The sequence below is a fragment of the Oncorhynchus mykiss genome, chromosome 10, assembly GCF_057628025.1.
Source record: "Oncorhynchus mykiss isolate SJ-2025 chromosome 10, ASM5762802v1, whole genome shotgun sequence".
Lineage (NCBI taxonomy): Eukaryota > Metazoa > Chordata > Actinopteri > Salmoniformes > Salmonidae > Oncorhynchus > Oncorhynchus mykiss.
The window spans coordinates 59,572,418-59,593,207 of NC_143031.1; the positions used below are offsets into that span (position 1 = coordinate 59,572,418).

At 44.8% G+C, this 20,790-nt stretch overlaps 1 protein-coding gene and 2 long non-coding RNA genes across 5 annotated transcripts; 2 read left to right on the forward strand and 1 right to left on the reverse strand.

The window, feature by feature from the left end:
• Positions 1-358: 358 nt before the first annotated feature.
• On the reverse strand, positions 359-6,375 carry LOC110533159 (G protein-coupled receptor 83-like). Its single transcript, XM_036933470.2, has 4 exons — positions 5,816-6,375; positions 5,335-5,460; positions 4,491-4,624; positions 359-4,034 (listed from the first exon to the last, which is right to left on the reverse strand). Exons 1-4 carry the CDS (start codon positions 6,251-6,253, stop codon positions 3,332-3,334), a joined length of 1,401 nt encoding a protein of 466 aa, XP_036789365.2. The 5' UTR covers positions 6,254-6,375; the 3' UTR covers positions 359-3,331.
• Positions 6,376-6,576: 201 nt separating this feature from the next.
• Positions 6,577-16,022, forward strand: LOC118936719 (uncharacterized). Of its 3 annotated transcripts, XR_016483852.1 has the most exons (3): positions 6,577-6,858; positions 10,146-10,253; positions 14,424-15,390. It is a non-coding gene; the product is annotated as an uncharacterized LOC118936719 (long non-coding RNA). The 3 variants fall into 3 exon arrangements; XR_016483851.1 differs by lacking the exon at positions 6,577-6,858 and having other exon boundaries at positions 9,956-10,253; positions 14,424-16,022; XR_016483850.1 differs by lacking the exon at positions 6,577-6,858 and having other exon boundaries at positions 10,146-10,311; positions 14,424-16,022.
• Positions 16,023-18,811: 2,789 nt separating this feature from the next.
• On the forward strand, positions 18,812-20,383 carry LOC149980100 (uncharacterized). The gene is made up of 2 exons (XR_016483853.1): positions 18,812-19,455; positions 19,625-20,383. It is a non-coding gene; the product is annotated as an uncharacterized LOC149980100 (long non-coding RNA).
• Positions 20,384-20,790: the final 407 nt, after the last annotated feature.

The window sequence follows — 20,790 nt, forward strand, 5'->3', positions numbered from 1 at the left end:
TCCAAAGGGGCATAGAAGGTTAATCAACATTCCTTTGGGACTTGCTTGAGGTCATCAGACAGACGTCACCTTATTTGTGCTTCTTTGAGCCCACATTTCCGTCTTTCAGGTGTTTCATGTGCCGTACGTGAAATGCTCTGCACTCATTCATGTAACTGACCTTGGACCACACGTTCCCTCAACACAATGACCCCCCCCCCCACCCCTCCCCCCCACACTCTCATGAATAGTAGCAGAGTTGGAGTTCAGAAAGATTAGCTACACACACACACACAGAGACTCTTAATGGAAGAAGAAAGGGAGCTCAGAAATAATAGTGCACAAAACCATACCGTTGTCTATGAGTCACACCAACCCATCGTTGTTGCATACTTTAATGGATTTTGAAAAGAGAATCACATATCTATTTCTACAAACACATCTGTAACACAATATTTGGTGGAGAATCCTAATTCATGAACAAATGGATAAATATTGCAAAAGGAAAGTACAGCCTTTTATGAGAAAGGCGTGTACACAAAGATATGTGCACTATGAGTTAAGGCAATGGGATCTCAGAAAGCACAGAGAGACGGAAGAATTCACAATTCAGATGCCACATCACATTTACATCACAAAACCATCATATTACAGATGCTCATGCCTGAAGTTACCAGCAACTCGCACAATACCCTAGCGTCAACGTTCAAAACGAGAACAACTTCCATGAAACCAAACATTAACACAAGCATGTTCGAATGTCAGGTTTAAACCACCATCATTATCATCTGTACACGTGAACATCATGTCACAGATGCTCACACTTTTACCCCGTTCGCTCAACATTCAAATGAATTAAGAAGTAAACATTGACACAGACGTGCAAATCTGTCATTCATATCACTGTCAGGTCTTGGTGAAAACGCTGCTTGTTTTCTTTCACGTACTTTAGATGCACTTGATTTCGCTTAACCTACAATAGAATAGTCCCAAATGTGCAAACCTCACCCACCCGGCACTCCTGGTCAGCTAAATGAAATGGATACAAAGTTTTTTTTTTAAAACAAATAAAATGTTATCCCAGGTCTGGTTACCAGTTCCATCAACAGTATTACAGAACCCTTTGACGAGTGACTCATCTTGTCCACCAGCCCTCTCTCTATGTATTTGGTTCATGGTTCGAACGAGGTTACTCGGTGCCTCATTTCCAACAAGCTAATGCATAATATAACCAGTACCATTCTCATTATAGAAAGTGTCCCAAATAGCACCCTGTTCTACTTTAGTGCACTACTTTTGACCAGGCCTATAGGGTTCCTTCCGTCAAGTATAGTTTACCACTTTTTTTCTTTAATATATTCATCCAACTGAAAAAAATAAATATATATTTAATATTGATTTAATTAGGCAAGTCAGTTAAAAGAACAAATTCTTATTTACAATGACGGCCTAACCCGGCCAAACCCAGACGGGCCAATTGTGCGCCGCCCTATGTGACTCCCAATCACAGCCAGATCTGATCCAGCCTGGATTCAAACCAGGGACTGTAATGATGCCTCTTGCATTGAGATGCAGTGCCTTAGACCACTGCACCACTCGGGAGCCCATTTAGACATTTATGCTCTGGTACTTTGGCAACTAGTATTTTTTTATTTTATTTTTTTTACCTCCCGCTTTGGGCTGGATGTGTCAATATGTATACATACAATACATAAATCTAGGAGCAGAATTACGATTTTATGTCAATTAGCCACGAAATCCCTACATTTACCCCCACGTGGGCCAGCCCTCTAGCAGTTTCCGGCCAATGAGCTTCAGCCCCTCGCCATTTGAGTGACAGCTAGCAAGAATCACACACAGCAGAGCGAGAGACCGCAATGACGTGGTGCACATACCTGGGCATTTTCGGGGGCCACAAAAGCTTACCCCCTTCCTCTTTCCCTCTGAACTCTTATCAGATCTTAAAGGTTCGGTCTGTTACTTTTGTTTACAGTCCATGGTTAAAAGCGCTGTCCCTCCACATTTTTGCAAACATTAGGAGTGGATCTTGGCAAATGCACAGAACCTGCTACAGAGTTACTGAAATTCTGTGGGTCACCTTCAGTTACATTTGCCGAGCGAGACCCAACGCCACAGTATACAAACGTGCAGGGATAGCACTTCCGGCTGGAAGTGAAAGTTACAGATTGTTCCTTCAAACTCTAGCTCCATCAGCCCCTCGCCTTCCTGCAACTCCGCGACAGCAGCAGTGAAACTCGGGGAGCGGAATATTGCGCTCACAGTCTTCACCCCCACTGGTTAGATAGTTCTGTCTTCAACAAAAATGAAATGAAAAGCTGTCAGGGACCCACCACAACACTTAATAATCTGTGTGCAGTGGGAATGAAGTGGGAATGACAATATTATTTTTTTGGAATGAACAGCAGCTGGTGAAATGACAAAATTCCACCGCCTTTTGATGTCCAATAACGGATATAAATGTCCGTGACTTATTCGGAAAGCGAGACAAAATAACTAGACAGAGCCAGAACATAAAGAGAGGCAGAGAAGTTTCGCAGGTTGTGGTGCAACGCGGTCCCGAGACAAAGCAGAACTGTCTATGCCGCGACAATACTGTTCTGCTAATGTATACTGAGTGTACGAAACATTGAGGACACCTGCTCTTTCCATGGCATAGACTCCCCAGGTGAAAGCTATGATCCCTTATTTATGTCACTTGTTAAATCCACTTCATTCATTGTCGATGAAAGGGAGGAGACAAGTTAAAGAAGGATGTTTAGGCCATGAGACAATTGAGAAATGGATTGTGTGTGTTCCTTTCAGTGCCTTTGAACAGGGTATGGTAGTACCCACAGTTTCCCGTGTGTATCAAGAATGTCCCACCACCCAAAGGACATCCAGCCAACTTGACACAACTGTGGGAAGCATTAGAGTCGACTTGGGCCAGCATCCCTGTTGAACACTTTTGACACCTTGTAGAGTCCATGCCCCAACGAACTGAGGCTGTTCGGAAGGTAAACTCAATATTAGGAAGGTGTCCTTAAATGCTTTGTACACTCAGTGTATACAGTATGTGCTGACAGAGTAGTTGCTGGTTTGGGTGTTGCATTTGTTGCTAGACCTCTCCAACCCCTACTCCTATCCATGTGAGACATTTCTTCCTGAAAGTGGCGCTGTCATGAAAGTTTAAAGATCTCACATTTCCTGTTCAAGAGCCCCCACTGTCTTTGGCTAACAACGTAGTCCTTCAACAGGACTCACCACCTAATGCAGCAACTTTACACGTCTTTAATTGTCAAATAAACTCAATCATTCACTCAATCCCAACCAAAATGCATTCTGGTAGTTGAAGTTAACTGACAGCTACTATAGGCTCCACTGATAGGATGTCTGTTTTACTGGCATGTCTAGCGGAGAAAAGGACATGCCTGTCTTTAGGGGGCTGGTGAGAGGACGAGGAGTGGCTTGGTCGAGAAGAGGCGTGGCTCGGGTGTGAAGAGGCGTGACTCGGCCGAGAACCAGTGCGGCTCTCCGGCCAGGCGGCTCTGTGGCAGGGTGCGCAGGAGGGCGGAGCCACCAGCACCGGCCCCACCCCTCCACGCCCCCTCCTCTGGCACATGCCCAATAGCTGCCTTAGCTCCTGGCGGAAGGCGGGGTTCAGACAACAGTAGATGAAGGGATTGTAACACGTCGAGCTCATCGCCAGCCAATGAAAACAGAAATACAAGGCATTGGATGACTGAATGGCCTGGCTGGAGAGAAGCACCACGTAGCAGTTCAGAGGGAACCAGCATACCGCGAACACCCCAACAACCGCCAACAACATAGCCAGGGTGCGCCGCCGCTTCCGCCGCTGCACGGCGAACTGCGCAGTGGTGGTGTCCCCGATAGCGTTACGGCGCCACAGGCGGCGAGCCACGGTTGAGTAGGCGGCCGTGATGATGAGGAGGGGTAGGACGTAGAGGAGGATGAAGGTGAGGAGGTCAATGCACTGCCAGTAGACGTCAGAGGGCTCGGGGAAGTCGGGGACGCAAAGGCTGCGCACCTTCTCCTTACTGAGGGGGGGGGGGGGGGGGTTGAGAGAGAAGGGAGAGGGAGTGAGAAGGAGGGGAAGATGGGGGAGAGTGAGAAGGAGAATGAAAGGAGGGAGAGAGAGGAAAACGAGAGAGACCCCATTACCAGCTATGAGTATTGCACAGGGAAGAATACACTCGTGAAAAGTCAACAATATTGGAACAATATTGGAAACCCCAAAACAAAAAGTCTAATGAGAAATGTAGTGAGAGGGAGAGTGAGAGAGGCTGGAGGGAAGAGAGACGTGTGAGAGAAAAATACCTTGTGGGTATTGTGTACACAAAGGTGGTGTTTGGTTGATCAATATAGTGTGTGTGTGTGTACCTGTGCATGAAAGTGAAGTGTTTGTTCTATCGATTTATTGTGTGTGTGTGTGTGGGGGCGGGGGGTACCTGTACACAAAGGTAAAGTGTGTGTGTGTACTTGTGTGTGTGTACCTGTACACGAAGGTTAGGAGCTTCTGGTAGATAGCATGAGGCAAGGAGAAGCAGCTGGCCATGACCCAGATGAGAATCACACACACAACCCCGCGAGTCGGGGACATGCGGGGCCTCAGAGGGTGGAGAATGACCTGCACACACACAAAGTGTTTTTATCAGGCCGCATTATACACACCAGACCGCACACATTCTCCAAGACACACACTCCATTACACACACCTGCTGCTATTCTCTGTTACACACTCCTCCTGTACAAGCTACACTTTTGGTTTGAGAAAAAAAAAATCGTATTCAAACTCAGCTTGAGCTCTGTAGCTCATTGATACATAGTAGACTTATATCCAATACAACTCTATGAAAAACAACTTAATGTGAAAACCATCAAATATGAATTATATTGAAAGGATAGACTACAGCAGACGCCAGAAAATAGCTTGGGAGCAGTCTTGTCCCTCAAACTATGACCATTAACCAATAAATGTATGTTACATTTATTGTCATGCTTCATTGAAATAGACCTATCTATCCCTAAAAATGTATTTCTATGTGGACACAACATCATAATAGTTAGCTTTTCGTTGCCTGTATCGAACGGTCAGCCTGGTGATTCACTAGTAACAAGCTGACAATTAGCGAGTCTATTTGATTCACCGCTTGAGCTAAGGCAGAATTGCCGCGTGGACAGCTCCCCTTTGCGCTTTCGCGTGCTGACGCTTGGCCCACTTTCCTAACAGCTTTCCTTTACAGATGTTATTTTGCTAGACTAAGCAAACTGCAACACTTTAATTAGACGAAGCACATACCCGACATTCACCAATTGTATGCATGACTGTTGGCCTACCTGACGTCTGTCCAGCGCGATTGCCGTGAGAGTGAGTGTGGATACGTGCAGGGAGCAGTACTGGACGAACCGGCTGATGTGGCACATACCCTTCCCGAAACCCCAGCTGCTGTTCACAAAGCGTACCTGAGGGAGACCACACAGGCATGTTGTCGAGTGTGTTTTTTTACTTGCATGATGGAGTGATGAAAGGCTGGAGCTTTCCTATCCATACGCGTAATAGATCGATTTAACACTGACAGATAACCCCTCACACATCATCCAAACCATCTGTGAATAATTGGTTAAAATGGATTTTAAAACCTATTCGTTCTTTCCCTTCCTGAGATAACCACTGATCTACCATGATAAAAAAGGTAGCAGTAAAATATTACATTTTTATACCGCAAGAATCTCAGGCGCTCTTAAAACAACAAAACATCGAAGGTGTGTGTGTGTGTAATGATCTGTGATGTGTGTTGTGCCTGTGTGCGAATCGCACCAAAGTAAAGGGCATGTTGAGCAGCGTGATGAGAATGTCTGCCACCGCAAGGTTAATGATGAACAGGCTCGTGGCGGAGTGCATCCGCTTGTTCTTGATCACCACATGGCACACCAGCGTGTTTCCGAACAGCGAGATGACAATGATGAAAGAGTAAGCCACGACCAGTAGGGATTTCACGGTCGCGTTCTGGAACTCTCCCCCGTAGCCCTTTTTACCCGCCATGGAGTGCCAGTCCGCGAGCGTGCCCTCGTCCAGGTCCAGCGAGAAGACATTTGTCAGGTTGGACGTGTACGGGTCTGAGAGGTTCAACAGCCCTTCTGCGTCCACAAATAGAACCCCGCCGATAACGGTTGAGTTGCTGTATTCCCGTGCCCCCAACCCGTTGGGGCTGGCGGCCAAATAGGTGAGGGACAGCCATAGACACGCACCTCGCATGTCTGCGGGTGATTGGGACTTCCAATTGGGACTTCCAATCACCGGACTTCCTCGAGCGCATCAGTAGCGGCGCGAGGAGAGGGGGACATTGCTTTCTCTGTGCAGATACTGGAGGAGATGTAATTGCGCGCGATGTGTTGGCAGCACTTTTAAACCGGTGCTGCAGGCGCGCGCAGTGTGTGTGTGTTTGTGTCAGATATTGGCGGCTCAATGCTTGTTTGTTCACGCTGAGAGAGAAGAGAAGCGAAGCATTGAGATAGAGTGAGAGAGGTCAAAGTATGAACGCTTACATGTTTACTTTTACAATGATCGATGAGGTACACAGCAGTGTTCTGTGGCTCTTTGTTGCTCATGGTCTGATAAAACAGCTCTAGCGTGGTCGATTGAGAGACATCCAATGCAACAAAAAAATATCTCTAGTTCAAACTGACAGATTTATATGGCGATTTTTTTATTATTCTAATTCAACTTCCGCGGTCCGCGGGCATCGACTCTAGGGTTTAAACTGGTTGTGGAATCTCTGCCCTCCTCTCCTGATTGTGTAAATTGATTACTAAGGGGCGGAGAAGGTTCATTTCCTTTCCTTGCAGTGACTGAAGAGCCAGGTTAGTCTCTGCCTCTCTCTCTCTCGCTCTCAATTTAATTTCAATTCAAAGGGATTCATTGGCATGGGAAACATAGATAAACAAAAGTGAAATAAACAATCAAAAATGAACAGTAAACATTAAACTTACAACATTTTCAAAGGAATAGAGACAAATGTCATAAAATGGCTATGTACAGTGTTATAACAATGTGTAAATAGTTCAAGTACAAAAGGGAAAATAAATACACATAAATATAAGTTGTATTTACAATGGTGTTTGTTCTTCACTGGTTGCTCTTTTCTTGTAGCAACAGGTCACAAATATTGCTGCTGCGATGACTCACTGTGATATTTCACCCAATATATATGGGAGTTTATCAACATTTGATTTGTTTTCAAATTCTTTGTGGGTCTGTGTAATCTGAGGGAAATGTGTCTAATATACATTTGGCAGGAGGTTTGGAAGTGCAGCTCAGTTTCCACCTCTCTCTCTCGCTTGTTAGAAAGATTCTGAATTATTAAAATGCAATTTCATTAAAATTCAAAGCACCCCTTGGCAGAGAACTTGATAGCTAATCGCAATTAAATCAGCAAGATTTATTGGCCACCCATTTATTATGATTGAGACAGCCCACCCACACACGTACCTAAAGTGTTAAACATAGTCTGTCAGAGAGCCGGATTCTATGGCAGGGATCATCAATTAGATTCAGCCACGGGAGGATTTTTTTCTTGAGCAGATGGTCGAGGAACTGGAACATAATTACAAATAATTTGGAGACTGCAAATTGACCACAAGAAACCCAAACAGATTAGACTAAAACATAATGGTGTCAAACCTTGCTTATGTAACCGATGTGAAACGGCTAGTAGTTAGCGGTGGTTCGCGCTAATAGCGCTTCGATCGGTGACGTCACTCGGTCTGAGACCTTGAAGTAGTCGTTCCCCTTGCTCTTCAAGGGCCGCGGCTTTTGTGACGCGATGGGTAACAAATGCTTCGTGAGTGAGGGTCCCTGGTTCGAGCCCAGGTTGGGGCGAGGAGAAGGACGGAAGCTATACTGTAACACTTACACGTGCAGTATACGATCACGTACACTGAGTGCACAAAACATTAGGAACACCTTCTTAATATTGATTTGCACCCCCCTTTGCCCTCAGAACAGCCCCAATTTGTTGAGACATGGACTCTACAATATGTACAAAGAATTCCACAGGGATGCTGGCCCATGTTAATTCCAATGCTTCACCCATTTGTGTCAAGTTGACTAGATGTCCTTTGGAGGACCATTCTTGAAACACACAGGAAACTGTTGAGCATGAAAAACCCAGCACCGTTACAGTTAAACAATCCTTATTTAACCGGGTCCTACCCTTCATCTACACGGATTGAAGTGGATTCAACAAGTGATAAGGAATCATAGTAAATTCCATGTACCGAATACAAAATACAAGTTAAATGGAACTTCACATGTTCAACTCTACTGATAGTTTTCTTCAAATTTTTTTTTGCGTTATATAGGTAGTGTGCCCACTCTGGTATTGGCACGTGCGCTCTAGCCAACAGCTCGCAGATACAGTGCAGGTGTAGCCGACATCAGGGTTGGGAAACTGGTGACTCCCCTTTTAAAGGCCCCCTGGCGACTTCCCTTTAGAAGTGCCATTTGAGATGCACAAATTTACATGAATCACCTAAAGGGTAAACACATGGAGAAAAAGCTGAGGATTACTGAAAACGCCTTTCCAAGTGCCGGGAAAATTGAAAAAGTAGGCTATGCGAAGGTGTGACGCACAAATGCACGGCATTCAATTCACGCTCAGAAAAGCAAAGGCTCAATTAGACCTGGAATAAATGTTAACCTAATTATGTAAATTATACGACTGACAGCAGGAGTCATAATAAGTGTGTGCGTGCGTATGCGTGCTAAGAGAGAGTATGTGTGTGTGTGTGTGTGTGTGTGTGTGTGTGTGTAGAGGTGTGTGTTTATCGAGGGGACTGAGGTGAGCTGCGTCACTTGCAATTTTCTCCTGCTCTGAGAAATGTAATTTCAGCCAGAGATACTTAATTAGAGAACCAGAGATAGACATAATTACCACAGCAGGACTAAGCCACCCCGGGGTGGACTGGGATCAGCCCTGGAATGTCATCCACACCAGCCTTTTACCAGGTACTGCAGGAATATCTACCCAAGGGAGGCTGTGCACTTCAGTTGTGGGTGGGATATTATTTGTTTTCTTTCAATAAATTTGTTGTGCTTGTTTTGGCTTACCTGATGTGCTGGGTGGGCAGGCTTTGCTCTTTTTTTTGGACTCGTCAATGTGTTGCTTTACACCAGGCAGTCTAAGATAAGCTCGACCAAATGTATTTAGAAGAAAGCAACCAGTGATTTCTGTACTTCCTATGTTTAAAAAAAAATGGTTCTATTGCTGTCTTTTGGCTTCTTGGCCAGGCTGCTGTAATCAAGAACAGGTTAAGAATGGTAGGGGAGAGTGAGGTGAGTTGTGCCATTTTGTTTTTACATTCAGCATCACTCCGTCAAGGGAAATATAGTATTCTTTCAACAAATATACATCGACAAATATTTCAGGATGTTTTGTATCCCTGGAAATAGTCAGAACTCATTGAAACATTGCAGTTTTGAAAACATAGCTTGTCCAAAAAAAAGTGGTCTCTTGGGGTAAGTTGAGCCACAGCCGGACAGTGGAAGTTACTCTGCCCAGGGGTGGACTGGGACAAAAATTCAGCCACACCTACCTTTTGTCTACCAATGGCATGCCCATCTTTTTTTTGTGAGAGATTAGACAGGTGACTCAAAACACTTCAAAAGTATACATAAAGTATAAATAGCACTCACTTTAGATTAGGGACTGCAAAATGACTTTGCTAATGATTAGTAAATGGTTTATTCATGTGGGAGTAATGGTTAAAGAAAGGTATTATCTGAGCCTATGGGCATCTATAACAGCCTAACTACACATTTCAAATGAGTACATGTCAAGTGTTCCCCCCTGTCCATTTAGCTAAGTGTTTAAATATTAAGCTACATATAATTCAATACAAGAAAACAGTGAGAGACAAGGAGAGACTGCCAGTTCCTCGCTCTCTCTTTCTCTCTCGCAGTGCATGCTGGGAATTATTTGTGTGAGTTTGGGTGTTTGCTGTGGAGGGCTCTCTCCTAACTTATTTTCTTGATTCTCTCCTTGGTCTTTTCTTTCAATTTTAATTTCAATGGTGAATGCACTGTTTGTTTTCTGTGGTGGAGGGTTAATGCACCGTTTGTTTTAGCTGTACCCACTGTTTTTTCAAAGGGTGGAAGAGGACAGAGTTTTCGTTTCCTGGGGTTTGGAAGGTGTGGTGTGCGTGATGACTTCTCAGCCTAGCGCGGAGGAGACTCTGTCGACACGGCATGGATTCAGGTGTGTTCCTGAGAATGGAGTTAAGGTGGAGGAGGTTCTGCTCGCGGTCGGTGAGCAGGTAAGAGCTGAATTTATACATTCTGCTTCCAGAATGAACAAAGTTGTGGTTGTGTTCATGAAAATAGCAAATTTGGTGTGTAGGCTCATTGCTAGTGGAATATTTGTAAGGGGTGTGTTGGTGCCAATTTTGCCTCTTTCTACCCCTTCGACCAGGGTGGTAGTTGCAAATGTGGCTCTGTTTATTGTGGATGATCAAATCAGGAAAGAGCTGAGTTGTTTTGGTAAGTTTGCTAGTGGTTTTCGTGTACTGTTGGCAGGTTTTCAGGCAGATGCCGTTAAGCATGTTGTTTCGTTCCGGAGGCAAGTGTTCATGTTTCTGAATAACAATGAGCCACAGCTAAATGTGCATTTGAAAGTGAGGCATGGGGAGAGGCTCTACACAGGGTTTGCCAGCACAGATAGTCTATGGTGTTTTGAGTGAGGGGATTTACGTCATAAGAGCTTTGTGTGCCCACATAAAGGCCGTAGACAAGGTGAGGGTACAGTCAAGCAGAATTGTCAAAGTACACCGTGAGGGAACTGACAAGGTTCCTGAATGGGAACAAGGGGAAAAAAGTTCATCTTTTTTTCTGATCCGAGAAAGTTTGTAAGATCAGTACAACATGCTATGACAAATGAGGGGCATGGTGTCCTCTCACCCAAGAAACGGTTTAGGTTGAGGAAGTCTACCTTCAGATGTTGTTTAGATGAATATGTTTTTTCTGGCACTGGGGATTTTTGAGTTTTGCTATTGGTGTCTTTCTTTGCTGGCTCTTTTCCCCACTTCTTATGGAGACTCTTCGGGTAGGATCGTTCAATATAAATGGCGCCAGAAAGAGGAGTGTGTTGGGCGAATATGTAAAACAAAAAAAGAGTACAGGGTTGTTTCTGCAGGAGACATAGTGATGTGGTGAATGAAGTCAATTGGGAGCTCTGGTGGAAAGGGACACATCTGTTAGTGCAGGGGTGGCAGTCCTTTTTGTACCGGGGCTGTCTGTAAAAATGTGCTCCTCAAAGGAGGTATGTAGGGGTAGGCTGCTTATTGTGAAAGCAGAAATTAACAACATGGGTTTTGTCTTTATAAATGTGTATGCGCCTAACACAGGGAGAACGAGTGGGGGTTCTATTTGAGTGTCTTAGACAGGAACTCTCACAGGTAGCGCATGAGGAGACGCTGGTGGTCGGCGGGGACTGGAACTGTACAATGGATTTTGAGAAAGACAGAAATGGGGAAGAGCCTCATTCAGGGTCAGCGGGAGTGTTAAGGGACATCATTAATCAGTTCGACCTCGTGGATGTTTGGAGAACTCGACATCCTGACACAAGACAGTATACATGGGTGAAGGTATTTGGGGCTAGGGTGAGTGCAGCCCGACTTGATAGTTTTTACACGTCCAGGAATCAGAGCAATAGGCTGTTGGGCGCTACCATTCTCCCGGTGGGGTTTTCGGATCGCCACATAACCATGGCTAGGCTGTCTATTTCACCAGGGCCTCGGCATGAATCCTATTGGAAGTTTAATGTAAAGCTTTTACAAGATGACACTTTTTTCTCAGATTTCCAGATTTTTTGGGGAAAGGTTGGGGCAGCAAAGACAGGAGTATAAGTCTGAGTCAATGGTGGGATGTGGGAAAAGTACAAATTCGGCTTTTCTGTCAACAGTCTACAGCTCTCTCATCCTCAGAGGGTAGGAAAGTATTGAGGGAACTCGAGCATAGTATTAGTGAGATGGAGGTAGAGATGGTGGGGCAAGGAAATGTAGTCCTCCAGGCTAATTTAGCTTAATTACGTCGAGACCTGGGAAGTTTTTTCCAGGTTAAAGCAAAGGGAGCACTTGTAAGAGCTATGTTCTCCATGCTCAAGGACACTCCCAGATCCTTCTTCTTTGGTTTGGAAAGACAGAGTGGTGAAGTCAAGGGCATGCATTGTCTACGGCTGTCTGATGGGCGGGTGACCTCTGTGGTGGGGGAGATGCGGGAGTGGACTGTGGAGTTTTATACTGAGTTGTATAGGGCAGAAATGTGTGATCCTATGTGTGCTCAGGTCTTGTTTGCAGAACTCCCTAAGCTCTCTCTGGCACAGAGGGATGAAATGGACATTCCTCTGTTATCCCATGAACTGGCAGAGGCCGTAACCCAGATGTCCCCCGGCCGTGCACCGGGGGTAGATGGACTCCCAGTGGAGTTTTAAACACAATTCTGGGGAATAGTTGGACTAGACTTCTTTTTCGTGAATGCGTCTGGGTAGGAGAGTTGCTAATGAGCTACCGTCGGGCGGCACTGACTCTCCTGCCAAAAAAGGGAACTTGTGTGAACTTAAGAACTGGAGGCCTTTGGCATTGCTCTATGCTGACTACAATATATTTGCCTAGGTCAGACTGAAGTCCCATCTGAACTCTATAGTACACAAGGACCAGACACATTGTATACTGGGACGCTCAAGCACGGACAACTTGTTCTTAATCAGGGACATGTTGGACTTGTCAAGAGGTTCTAAGGTGAACTTTGGACTGGTCTCTTTAGATCAAGAGAAGGCTTTTGATAGAGTGGACCATGATTATCTGTTTAATGTGATATCTGTGTTTGGGTTTGTGGAAATGTTTTTGACCTGTGTGAAGATATTGTATGCTGGGGCGTCATATATGGTCAAGGTGGGGGGGGGCTCAGTAAGCCAGTCTGGGTGAGATGGGGCATCAGACAATGATGCCTTCTATCAGGGAAGTTATATACACTAGCTATGGAGCCTTTTTTGGGCCTGCTACACAGGAGACTGCAGGGAGTGTGCTGGACAGGCATGGGTGTGTTGACAGGCATAGCAGTGTCAGTGTATGCAAATGGCGTATCCAGGATGGTCAGAATATGCAGGCACTAGAGACTAGTCTGAAGGTGTACGAGGGAGCTTTGTGAGCTAAGGTAAACTGGGGCAAGAGCAAAGCTCTGTTATGTGGTGCATGGGTGGATATGGCCCCTCTTCTGCTTCCAGGGAGTTTGCAGTGGGGTTGTGAAGGGCTTAACATTTTGGGGGTACCTGGGCTCCGAGAGGTGGGTCAGGAAGAACTGGGAGGGGCTGTCACAAGCAGTGGTGTTAAGACTGGCCAGGTGGAGGTGTCTTCTGTCCCAAGTGTCATATAGAGGGAGGGTACTGATAATCAACAACCTGGTAGCATCTTCCCTGTGGCATAAACTGACTGTCCTCAATCCTCCCCCTGCTGGTCTGCTCGCAGACCTGCAATGCAAGCTGGTGGACTTTTTATGGTCGGGCCATCCCCGCCATCAGCGGCTAGCGGATTAGGGCTGTTCCTCATAAAGCTGGAGAGGTTGAGGACAGCAGGTCTCTCAGACTTTTACTCTGCGATGCTGAGAGCCACCAATGTTTCCGCCACTGCAGGTGACGGCAGAGACTGGGGACTGGCAAGCGGGTCGGGAGGACTTAGATTTTAACACTCCGAGCATGGGGGAGTTTGAGGGGGTGGGAGGTAAAGCCGTCTACAACCTCTGCATTAAGGTGAGGAATATTAGGAGCCTAAAAGGAGTGAAGGCATATCAGTGGCGGTGGGGCGGAGAATATGGTGGGTTTTAGATGGAGGACCTCCAGTGGAGGGTTCTACATGGAGCCCTGGCCACTAACAGCTGGTTGGCACGGGTTGAACCGGGAGTCGGACAGGGGTGTCCTTTCGGTGTTTTGAGTGAAACTGTGATTCATGTGTTTTCTGTGTGCGCCAGGTTAATTCCCCCCCCCCCCCCCCCCCCCTATTGAATTCAATATACAACCTTTTGTGTTTTGCCAAAGAACGGTGCCAGGACTAGTTTATTTGGATGCAGATAGATTTCCAGCATTGCACTTAATTTGACAATGCTGCGCCTTTCAGTGCCTATGCAATGTAATCCGACACCAGAGTCACTTGTTACTTCAGCTCATAAACGCACTCACTGGGCTGAAGAGACTGATATTCAAAAGCAAATAAACATTGATTAAACAATTAAAATACACACTGTCCTCAAATTGACCTGTATTGAAATACACTCGACTCATCTGTCGTCAAAAACTATAGACCTGTATCCCTTCTCTCTTTTCTTTCCAAAACACTTGAGTGCACTGTCTCTTATCAACTATTCTTTTTATCTCTCTCAGAACGATCCTCTTGACCCTGACCAATCCGGCTTCAAGACTGGTCAATCAACCGAGACTGCTCTTCTCTGTGTCACGAAGGCCCTCCGAACTGCCAAAGCTGACTCATCCTCCTAGATCTATCCGATCTGCCTTGTACACCGTGAACCATCAGACTCTCCTCTCCACCCTCTCAGGGATGGGTATCTCAGCCTCTGCACACTCTTGGATTGCATCCTACCTGCCAGGCCGCTCCTACCACGTACTCTCACTGATTGGTTCTAGGCGCCTCTCTCTCTTCTCTCTTCTCTCTATACACCAAGTCACTCGGCTCTATCTTATCCTCACGTGGTCTCACCTATCATTGCTATGTGGATGACACTCGACTACTTTCCAAATCCAAATCAAATCAAATGTATTTGTCACATACACATGGTTAGCAGATGTTAATGCGAGTGTAGCGAAATGCTTGTGCTTCTAGTTCCGACAATGCAGTAATAATGAGTAATCTAACCTAACAATTCCAAAACTACTACCTTATACACACAAGTGTAAAGGGATAAAGAATATCCTCCTTCTGCCCTTCTGACACCCAGGTGGCAGCACGCAGCTCTGCGTGCCTGGCAGATATCTCAGCTTGGATGTCGGCCCACCACCTCCAGCTCAACCTCGACAAGACAGAGCTACTCTTCCTCCCGGGGAAGGCCTGCCTGCTCAAATACCTATCTATCATGGTTGACAACTCCAGTGTCGTCCTCCCAGATTGAAAATAACCTTGTCTGGACAACAACCTGTCGTTCTCTGCAAACATCAAAACAGTGACTCGCTCCGGCAGGTTCATGCTCTACATCATCCGTAGAGTACGACCCTACCTCAAAAAGGAAGTTGTGCAGGTCCTAATCCAGGCACTTGTCATCTCCCGTGTAAACTACTGCAACTCGCTGTTGGCTGAGCTCCCTGCTTGTGCCATTAAACCCCTGCAACTTACCCATAATACTGCAGCCTGCCTGGTTTTCATTCTTCCCAAGTTCTCCCATGTCACCCCTCTCCTCTACAAACTCCACTGGTATTCAGTCAAAGCTCGAATCCACTAGCAGGCCATAGTTCTTGCCTACAGAGCAGCAAGAGGAACTTCCCCTCCCTACATTCAGGCTATGCTAAAACCTTACACCCCATCACAAGCACTCCGTTCTCCCACCTCTGGTCTGAACTCTTCTCTGTCCTGGTACCCAAATGGTGGAACCAGCTTCCCTCTGAAGCTAGGACAGCAGAGTCCCTGCCCATCTTCTGAAAGCACCTGAATCCCTACATCTTGAAAGAGTATCTTAAATAATCCTCCTCCTCCTCTCGACCCCCCCCCCCACCCCATTTTTTATATTTTTTATTATTACTTTCCTGAACCACCACTTCCACTTAACCCCCTCGCCCGCCCCCCAGCTCAGACTTTGCTGATAACTACTTTATGTAGGAAAAGTGTACTTGCAATGTCTGTGATATGTGGCTGTCCAACCTAGCTAACTTAACATTAATGCACTCGAAAGCAAGTAAGTCGCTCTAGATAAGAGCTTCTGCTAAATGACTAAAATGTAAATAATGACTTGTGAATAGTAAAAAGCACGGTATAAATGTCTAGTAGGTGGCTATTGCTTTACCCTTGTGTTATACAGTGCATTCGGTAGGTATTCAGACCCCTTCCCTTTTTACACATTTTGTTACATTACAGCCTTATTCTGAAATGGATTACGTTAAAAAAAATCCTCATCAATCTACACAGAATAACCCATAATGATAAAGCGAAAACAGGTTTTTAGAAATGTTTGCAAATGTATTAAAAATAAAAAAAAACAGAAATACCTTATTTACATAAGTAAATGAGACTCGAAAATTGAGTTCAGGTGCAGCCTGTTGTCATTGATCATCCTTGAGATGTTTCTACAACTTGATTGGAGTCTACCTGTGGTAAATTCAAATGATTGGACATGATTTGGAAAGGCACACACCTGTCTATATAAGGTCCCACAGTTGACAGTGCATGTCAGAGCAAAAACCAAGCCATGAGGTCGAAGGAATTGTCCGTAGAGCTCCGAGACAGGATTGTGTCAAGGCACAGATCTGGGGAACGGTATCAAAAAATTCTACAGCACTGACGGTCCCCATGAACACATTGGCCTTCATCATTCTTAAATGGAAGAAGTTTGGAACCACTAAGACTCTTCTTAGAACTGGCCGCCCAGCCAAACTGAGCAATCGGGGAGAAGGGCCTTGGTCAGGGAGGTGACCAAGAACCTGATGGTCACTCTGACACAGCTCCAGAGTTCCTCTGTGAAGATGGGAGAACCTTCCAGAAGGACCGCCATCTCTGCAGCACTCCACCAATTGGGCTTTATGGTAGAGTGGCCAGACGGAAGCCACTCCTCAGTAAAAGGCACATGACAGCTTGGAGTTTGCCAAAATGCACCCAAAGCACTCTCTGACCATGAGAAACAAGATTCTCTGGTCTGATGAAACCAAGATTGAACTCTTTGGCCTGAATGCCAAGCTTCACATCTGGTGGAAACCTGGCACCATCCTTGCTGTGAAACATGGTGGTGGGTCAGAATCACGCTGTGGAGATGTTTTTCAGAGGCAGGGACTGGGAGATTAGTCAGGATTGAGGCAAAGATGAACGGAGCAAAGTACACAGAGATACTTGATTAAAACCTGTTCCAGAGTGCTCAGGACCTCAGCCTGGGGTGAATGTTCACTTTCCAACATGACAACGACCCTAAGCACACACCCAGGAGTGGCTTTGGGACAAGTCTCTGAATGTCCTTGAGTGGCCCAGCCAGCCCCGACTTGAACCCTATCGAACATCTCTGGAGAAACCTGAAAATAGCTGTGCAGCAACGCTCCCCATCCAACCTGACAGAGCTTAAGAGGATCTCTGGAGAAGAATGTGAGAAACTCCCCAAGTACAGGTGTGCTAAGCTTGTAGCGTCATACCCAATAAGACTGGAGGCTGTAATCGCTGCCAAAGGTGCTTCAACAAAGTCCTGAGTAAAGAATCTGAATACTTTTGTAAATGTCAATTGTCAGTTTTTTAAATTCATATAAATTCAAAAACGTGTTTTTGCTTTGTGATTATGGGGTATTGTGTATAGATCAATATATGGGGATATTATGTCTCGATTAATCCATTTTAGAAGAAGGTTGTAATGTAACAAAATGAAACGTAATAAAATGTGGAAAAAGTCAAGGGGTCTGAATACTTTCCGAATGCACCGTAAACAATCTAATGACCTTAGGCTATATCGTAAGTAGCCCAGTGTCTAAATGTTCCCCCGAATCCCCATTCCCTAATTAGCCTACTAAATTAAGTATGAATATATTTCCTACAATATGCAGCCAAAATATTAGCCCTAAATGAGCTGTGTCAGTGTGCGTGAGTGTGTCATTCTCTGTTTTCTTCCTACCTTGACTGCACAACAGCTGATCTGTCATTTCTCAGAGACAGCACTCGGACCAGCAGAACCAGAACTTTCAGCAAATAAGTTGGTTGACTTCACACATTTAGCAGCATTGTCCTCGAGATACCTTTATTGGTCTCTTTAACTTTTTCTGCACCACCTTCCCGATTTTTCTATTTTGTCTGAGTGACTGACAGAGTCAGAGCGGGTCTCGCACTCGTCGATGATTTGCGTTTGACTTTGAATGTGAATTTACGCCACATCAGCTCAGCCAATCAGAAATCCGGCTGGTCCATCTTGGTAGAGGGGCCAGTCACTGCCCATTGGTCAGCCAAATGCTAAATATAGATGATTATTACAAAGAAAAATGTTGCAAATGTCTTTAAAAAAAAAAACAGGCCCGGTCATGTCCATTTTTTATATATACAGTACCAGTTAAAAGTTTGGACACACCTAATCATTCAAGGGTTTTTCTTTATTTTGACTATTTTCTACAATGTAGAATAATAGTGAATAACACATATGGAATCATGCCTGTGCCTTGTTAAATGTTTGTGGAAAAATGTGTGGAATTTCTTTCCTTCTTAATGCGTTCGAGCCAATCAGTTGTGTTGTGACAAGGTGGGGGGTATACATAAGATAACCCAATTTGGTAAAAGATCAGGTCCATATTATGCAGGGACAGCTCAAATAAACAAAGAGAAAAGACAATCCATCATTACTTTAAGACATGAAGGTCTGCCAATCCAGAACATTTCAAGATCTTTGAAAGTATCTTCAAGTGAAGTCGCAAAAACCATCAAGCGCTATGATGAAACTGGCTCACATGAGGACTGCCACAAGAATGGAAAACCCAGGGTTACCTCTGCTGCAGAGGATAAGTACATTAATATTACCTGCCACAGAAACTGTAGTAGCTTTTTGGACTCTTTCCCGCACTGAAGCCTGTGTGCTCTCGTACCGGTTGTGGAATAAGTGATTTTGAAAGGGTTTTCCTGCTTGGAATTGTGTACATTGGATTTAGACTATTGCTATAATTTCTAAATTCTCTGTCCTCCACAATCGAAAATAGCTGGAAATCGGTGGCAATCATTGTAGCCAATGCAATATCAATTTGGCCTTGTTTTGCTACAGACATAGACTTTGGCATAAACTGGTCCATAGAAGACTGCGTTGCTGTGGGTCGCGGAGTAGGCCTACTTGACTGAGTGCATACATGTGCGGAGATGCTGGCTCCACCACTATCACTAGTAGGCCCACTAGTTTCTCGAAGCTCCACTACAGCTAGCTTCACAGTTGGGTGCACAGTTCGCATATGCCGGTGTAGGTTGTGCGTAGAACCGGCTTTATATGAGATTTTGTTTTGGCAAATTCTACACTGTGCTCTAACATTGTTTATCTACATTATTAAAATGCATCCAAATGCTACTGCGCTTCCGACTCATTTTCCAGCTGTTGTTTTCACAGCTGTCCTTCCTCTCTCTCCTCGGCTTCCTCTCTCTCCTCTCTCTCACTCATAGTTTGTGACAATGAGTGATTTGGCTCGGCCCTCCCTCACGCATCTTTGGTTCATTGGTTGACACTGCGTGTCTGATTGACAGGAACAACAGGTGAGGCTGTTAGTCTGAGCAGACAGTCAGAAGGAATGTGTGTGCACTTGAGCATTTAAGCCTATATAAATATTATTTATTTATTTTTTCATTCTTTGAATTTGTTAATTCTATTGATTTAAATCTTTTGATTATTCATATCTTAATTTTTGTATATTGTTATAAACAGATTTGTCTCTTCTGATATGCAAGTCGGCTCCCAACGTTCACCTACAAGAGCCGGCTCTTCGCGAATGACGCATCACTACAAGACTTCTATTTACTCTTCTACTGAATGGAAACTACAAGTGTTATTGCTGTGCTCAATGTCATGGCATTTACAAACGTATATCCTTCTAACACCCTCAAACAGGGAAACAGATCCCAATCAAAGGTGTTATCATGCTCCACCAAGGCAGTTATTTATCTTATAACTTGTCCTTGTGGTAAAAATTATGTGAGTGGAACTAAGAGCGAATTAACTCGATATACCCAGTTGCGGCCCACTTTTTGGAAGCGGTCCACTCTATTTCGTCCCTTCGCTATATCAGCATCTAACACCTCCCCTAGGAGAGGGGGAGACCTTGACAATTTATTGTTAAAAGGAGAGGCTGCCTGGATATTTAATTTAAAGACACTTGCTCCCTTTGGTCTCAACATAGACTTTGACCTGAAGCCATTCTTGTGATTTTTCTATTGATTATAAATGTTTTGTAGGCCTATGTAGCTACATTGTATTTATGATCATATATCCATTCATGCTTTTTATATGTTCTATTTATATCTGTATATCAACCAGTGACATCAAGCCACGCCCGGCCATGATTACAGACACCTGTGTGTCCTTCCAAATTATATAAATTAGTAACCCGCAGTGTTTGTCATTATACCCTGATGAAGACAGCTTGTCTGGTGAAACGTTGGTTATTAAATTGTTGCATCTGCGCTACTAGAGTGTGAGGCTCTAATTTTCTTTATCGGGTAGTCATGGTTACCATGAATCTGAAGATGTTCAAGTATGTAAAACGTTTGTCTGTCTGTCTGTCTGTGTGAAGCCTGTGTGTGCATGCATCTGGGGAAAGGGAAGTTCACTGCAATCTGTAACTCTATGGGTTGGATCGGGAGGGTGTAACGTTAGGCTGCAGAACGTTCAGCTGTAAATGTGTATAACCAACAAGATTGTCTGTCATGTATATTAGGGAAAATTACATTTATTTCTGTAATATTCTGAACATTTCTCCACACTGAAAACACCCTTTGACTAATAGGTATATCCAGCCTCTGTGACAGCTTTGAAAGACACGGAATGCAAACACTGGGTTTTTTAGCACATTTACCCAGCTTTAGCAAATAGAC

Bases quoted from the DNA above. Each gene is read 5' to 3' on its own strand.
- LOC110533159 (XM_036933470.2), bottom strand. From the start codon at position 6,253: ATGCGAGGTGCGTGTCTATGGCTGTCCCTCACCTATTTGGCCGCCAGC. The intron at 5,461-5,815 runs GTGCGATTCGCA...GGTCTCCCTCAG, and splicing joins TCAACATGCCCTTTACTTTG to GTACGCTTTGTGAACAGCAG. The intron at 4,035-4,490 runs GTACACACACAC...CCCCCCCCTCAG, and splicing joins CTCCTAACCTTCGTGTACAG to TAAGGAGAAGGTGCGCAGCC.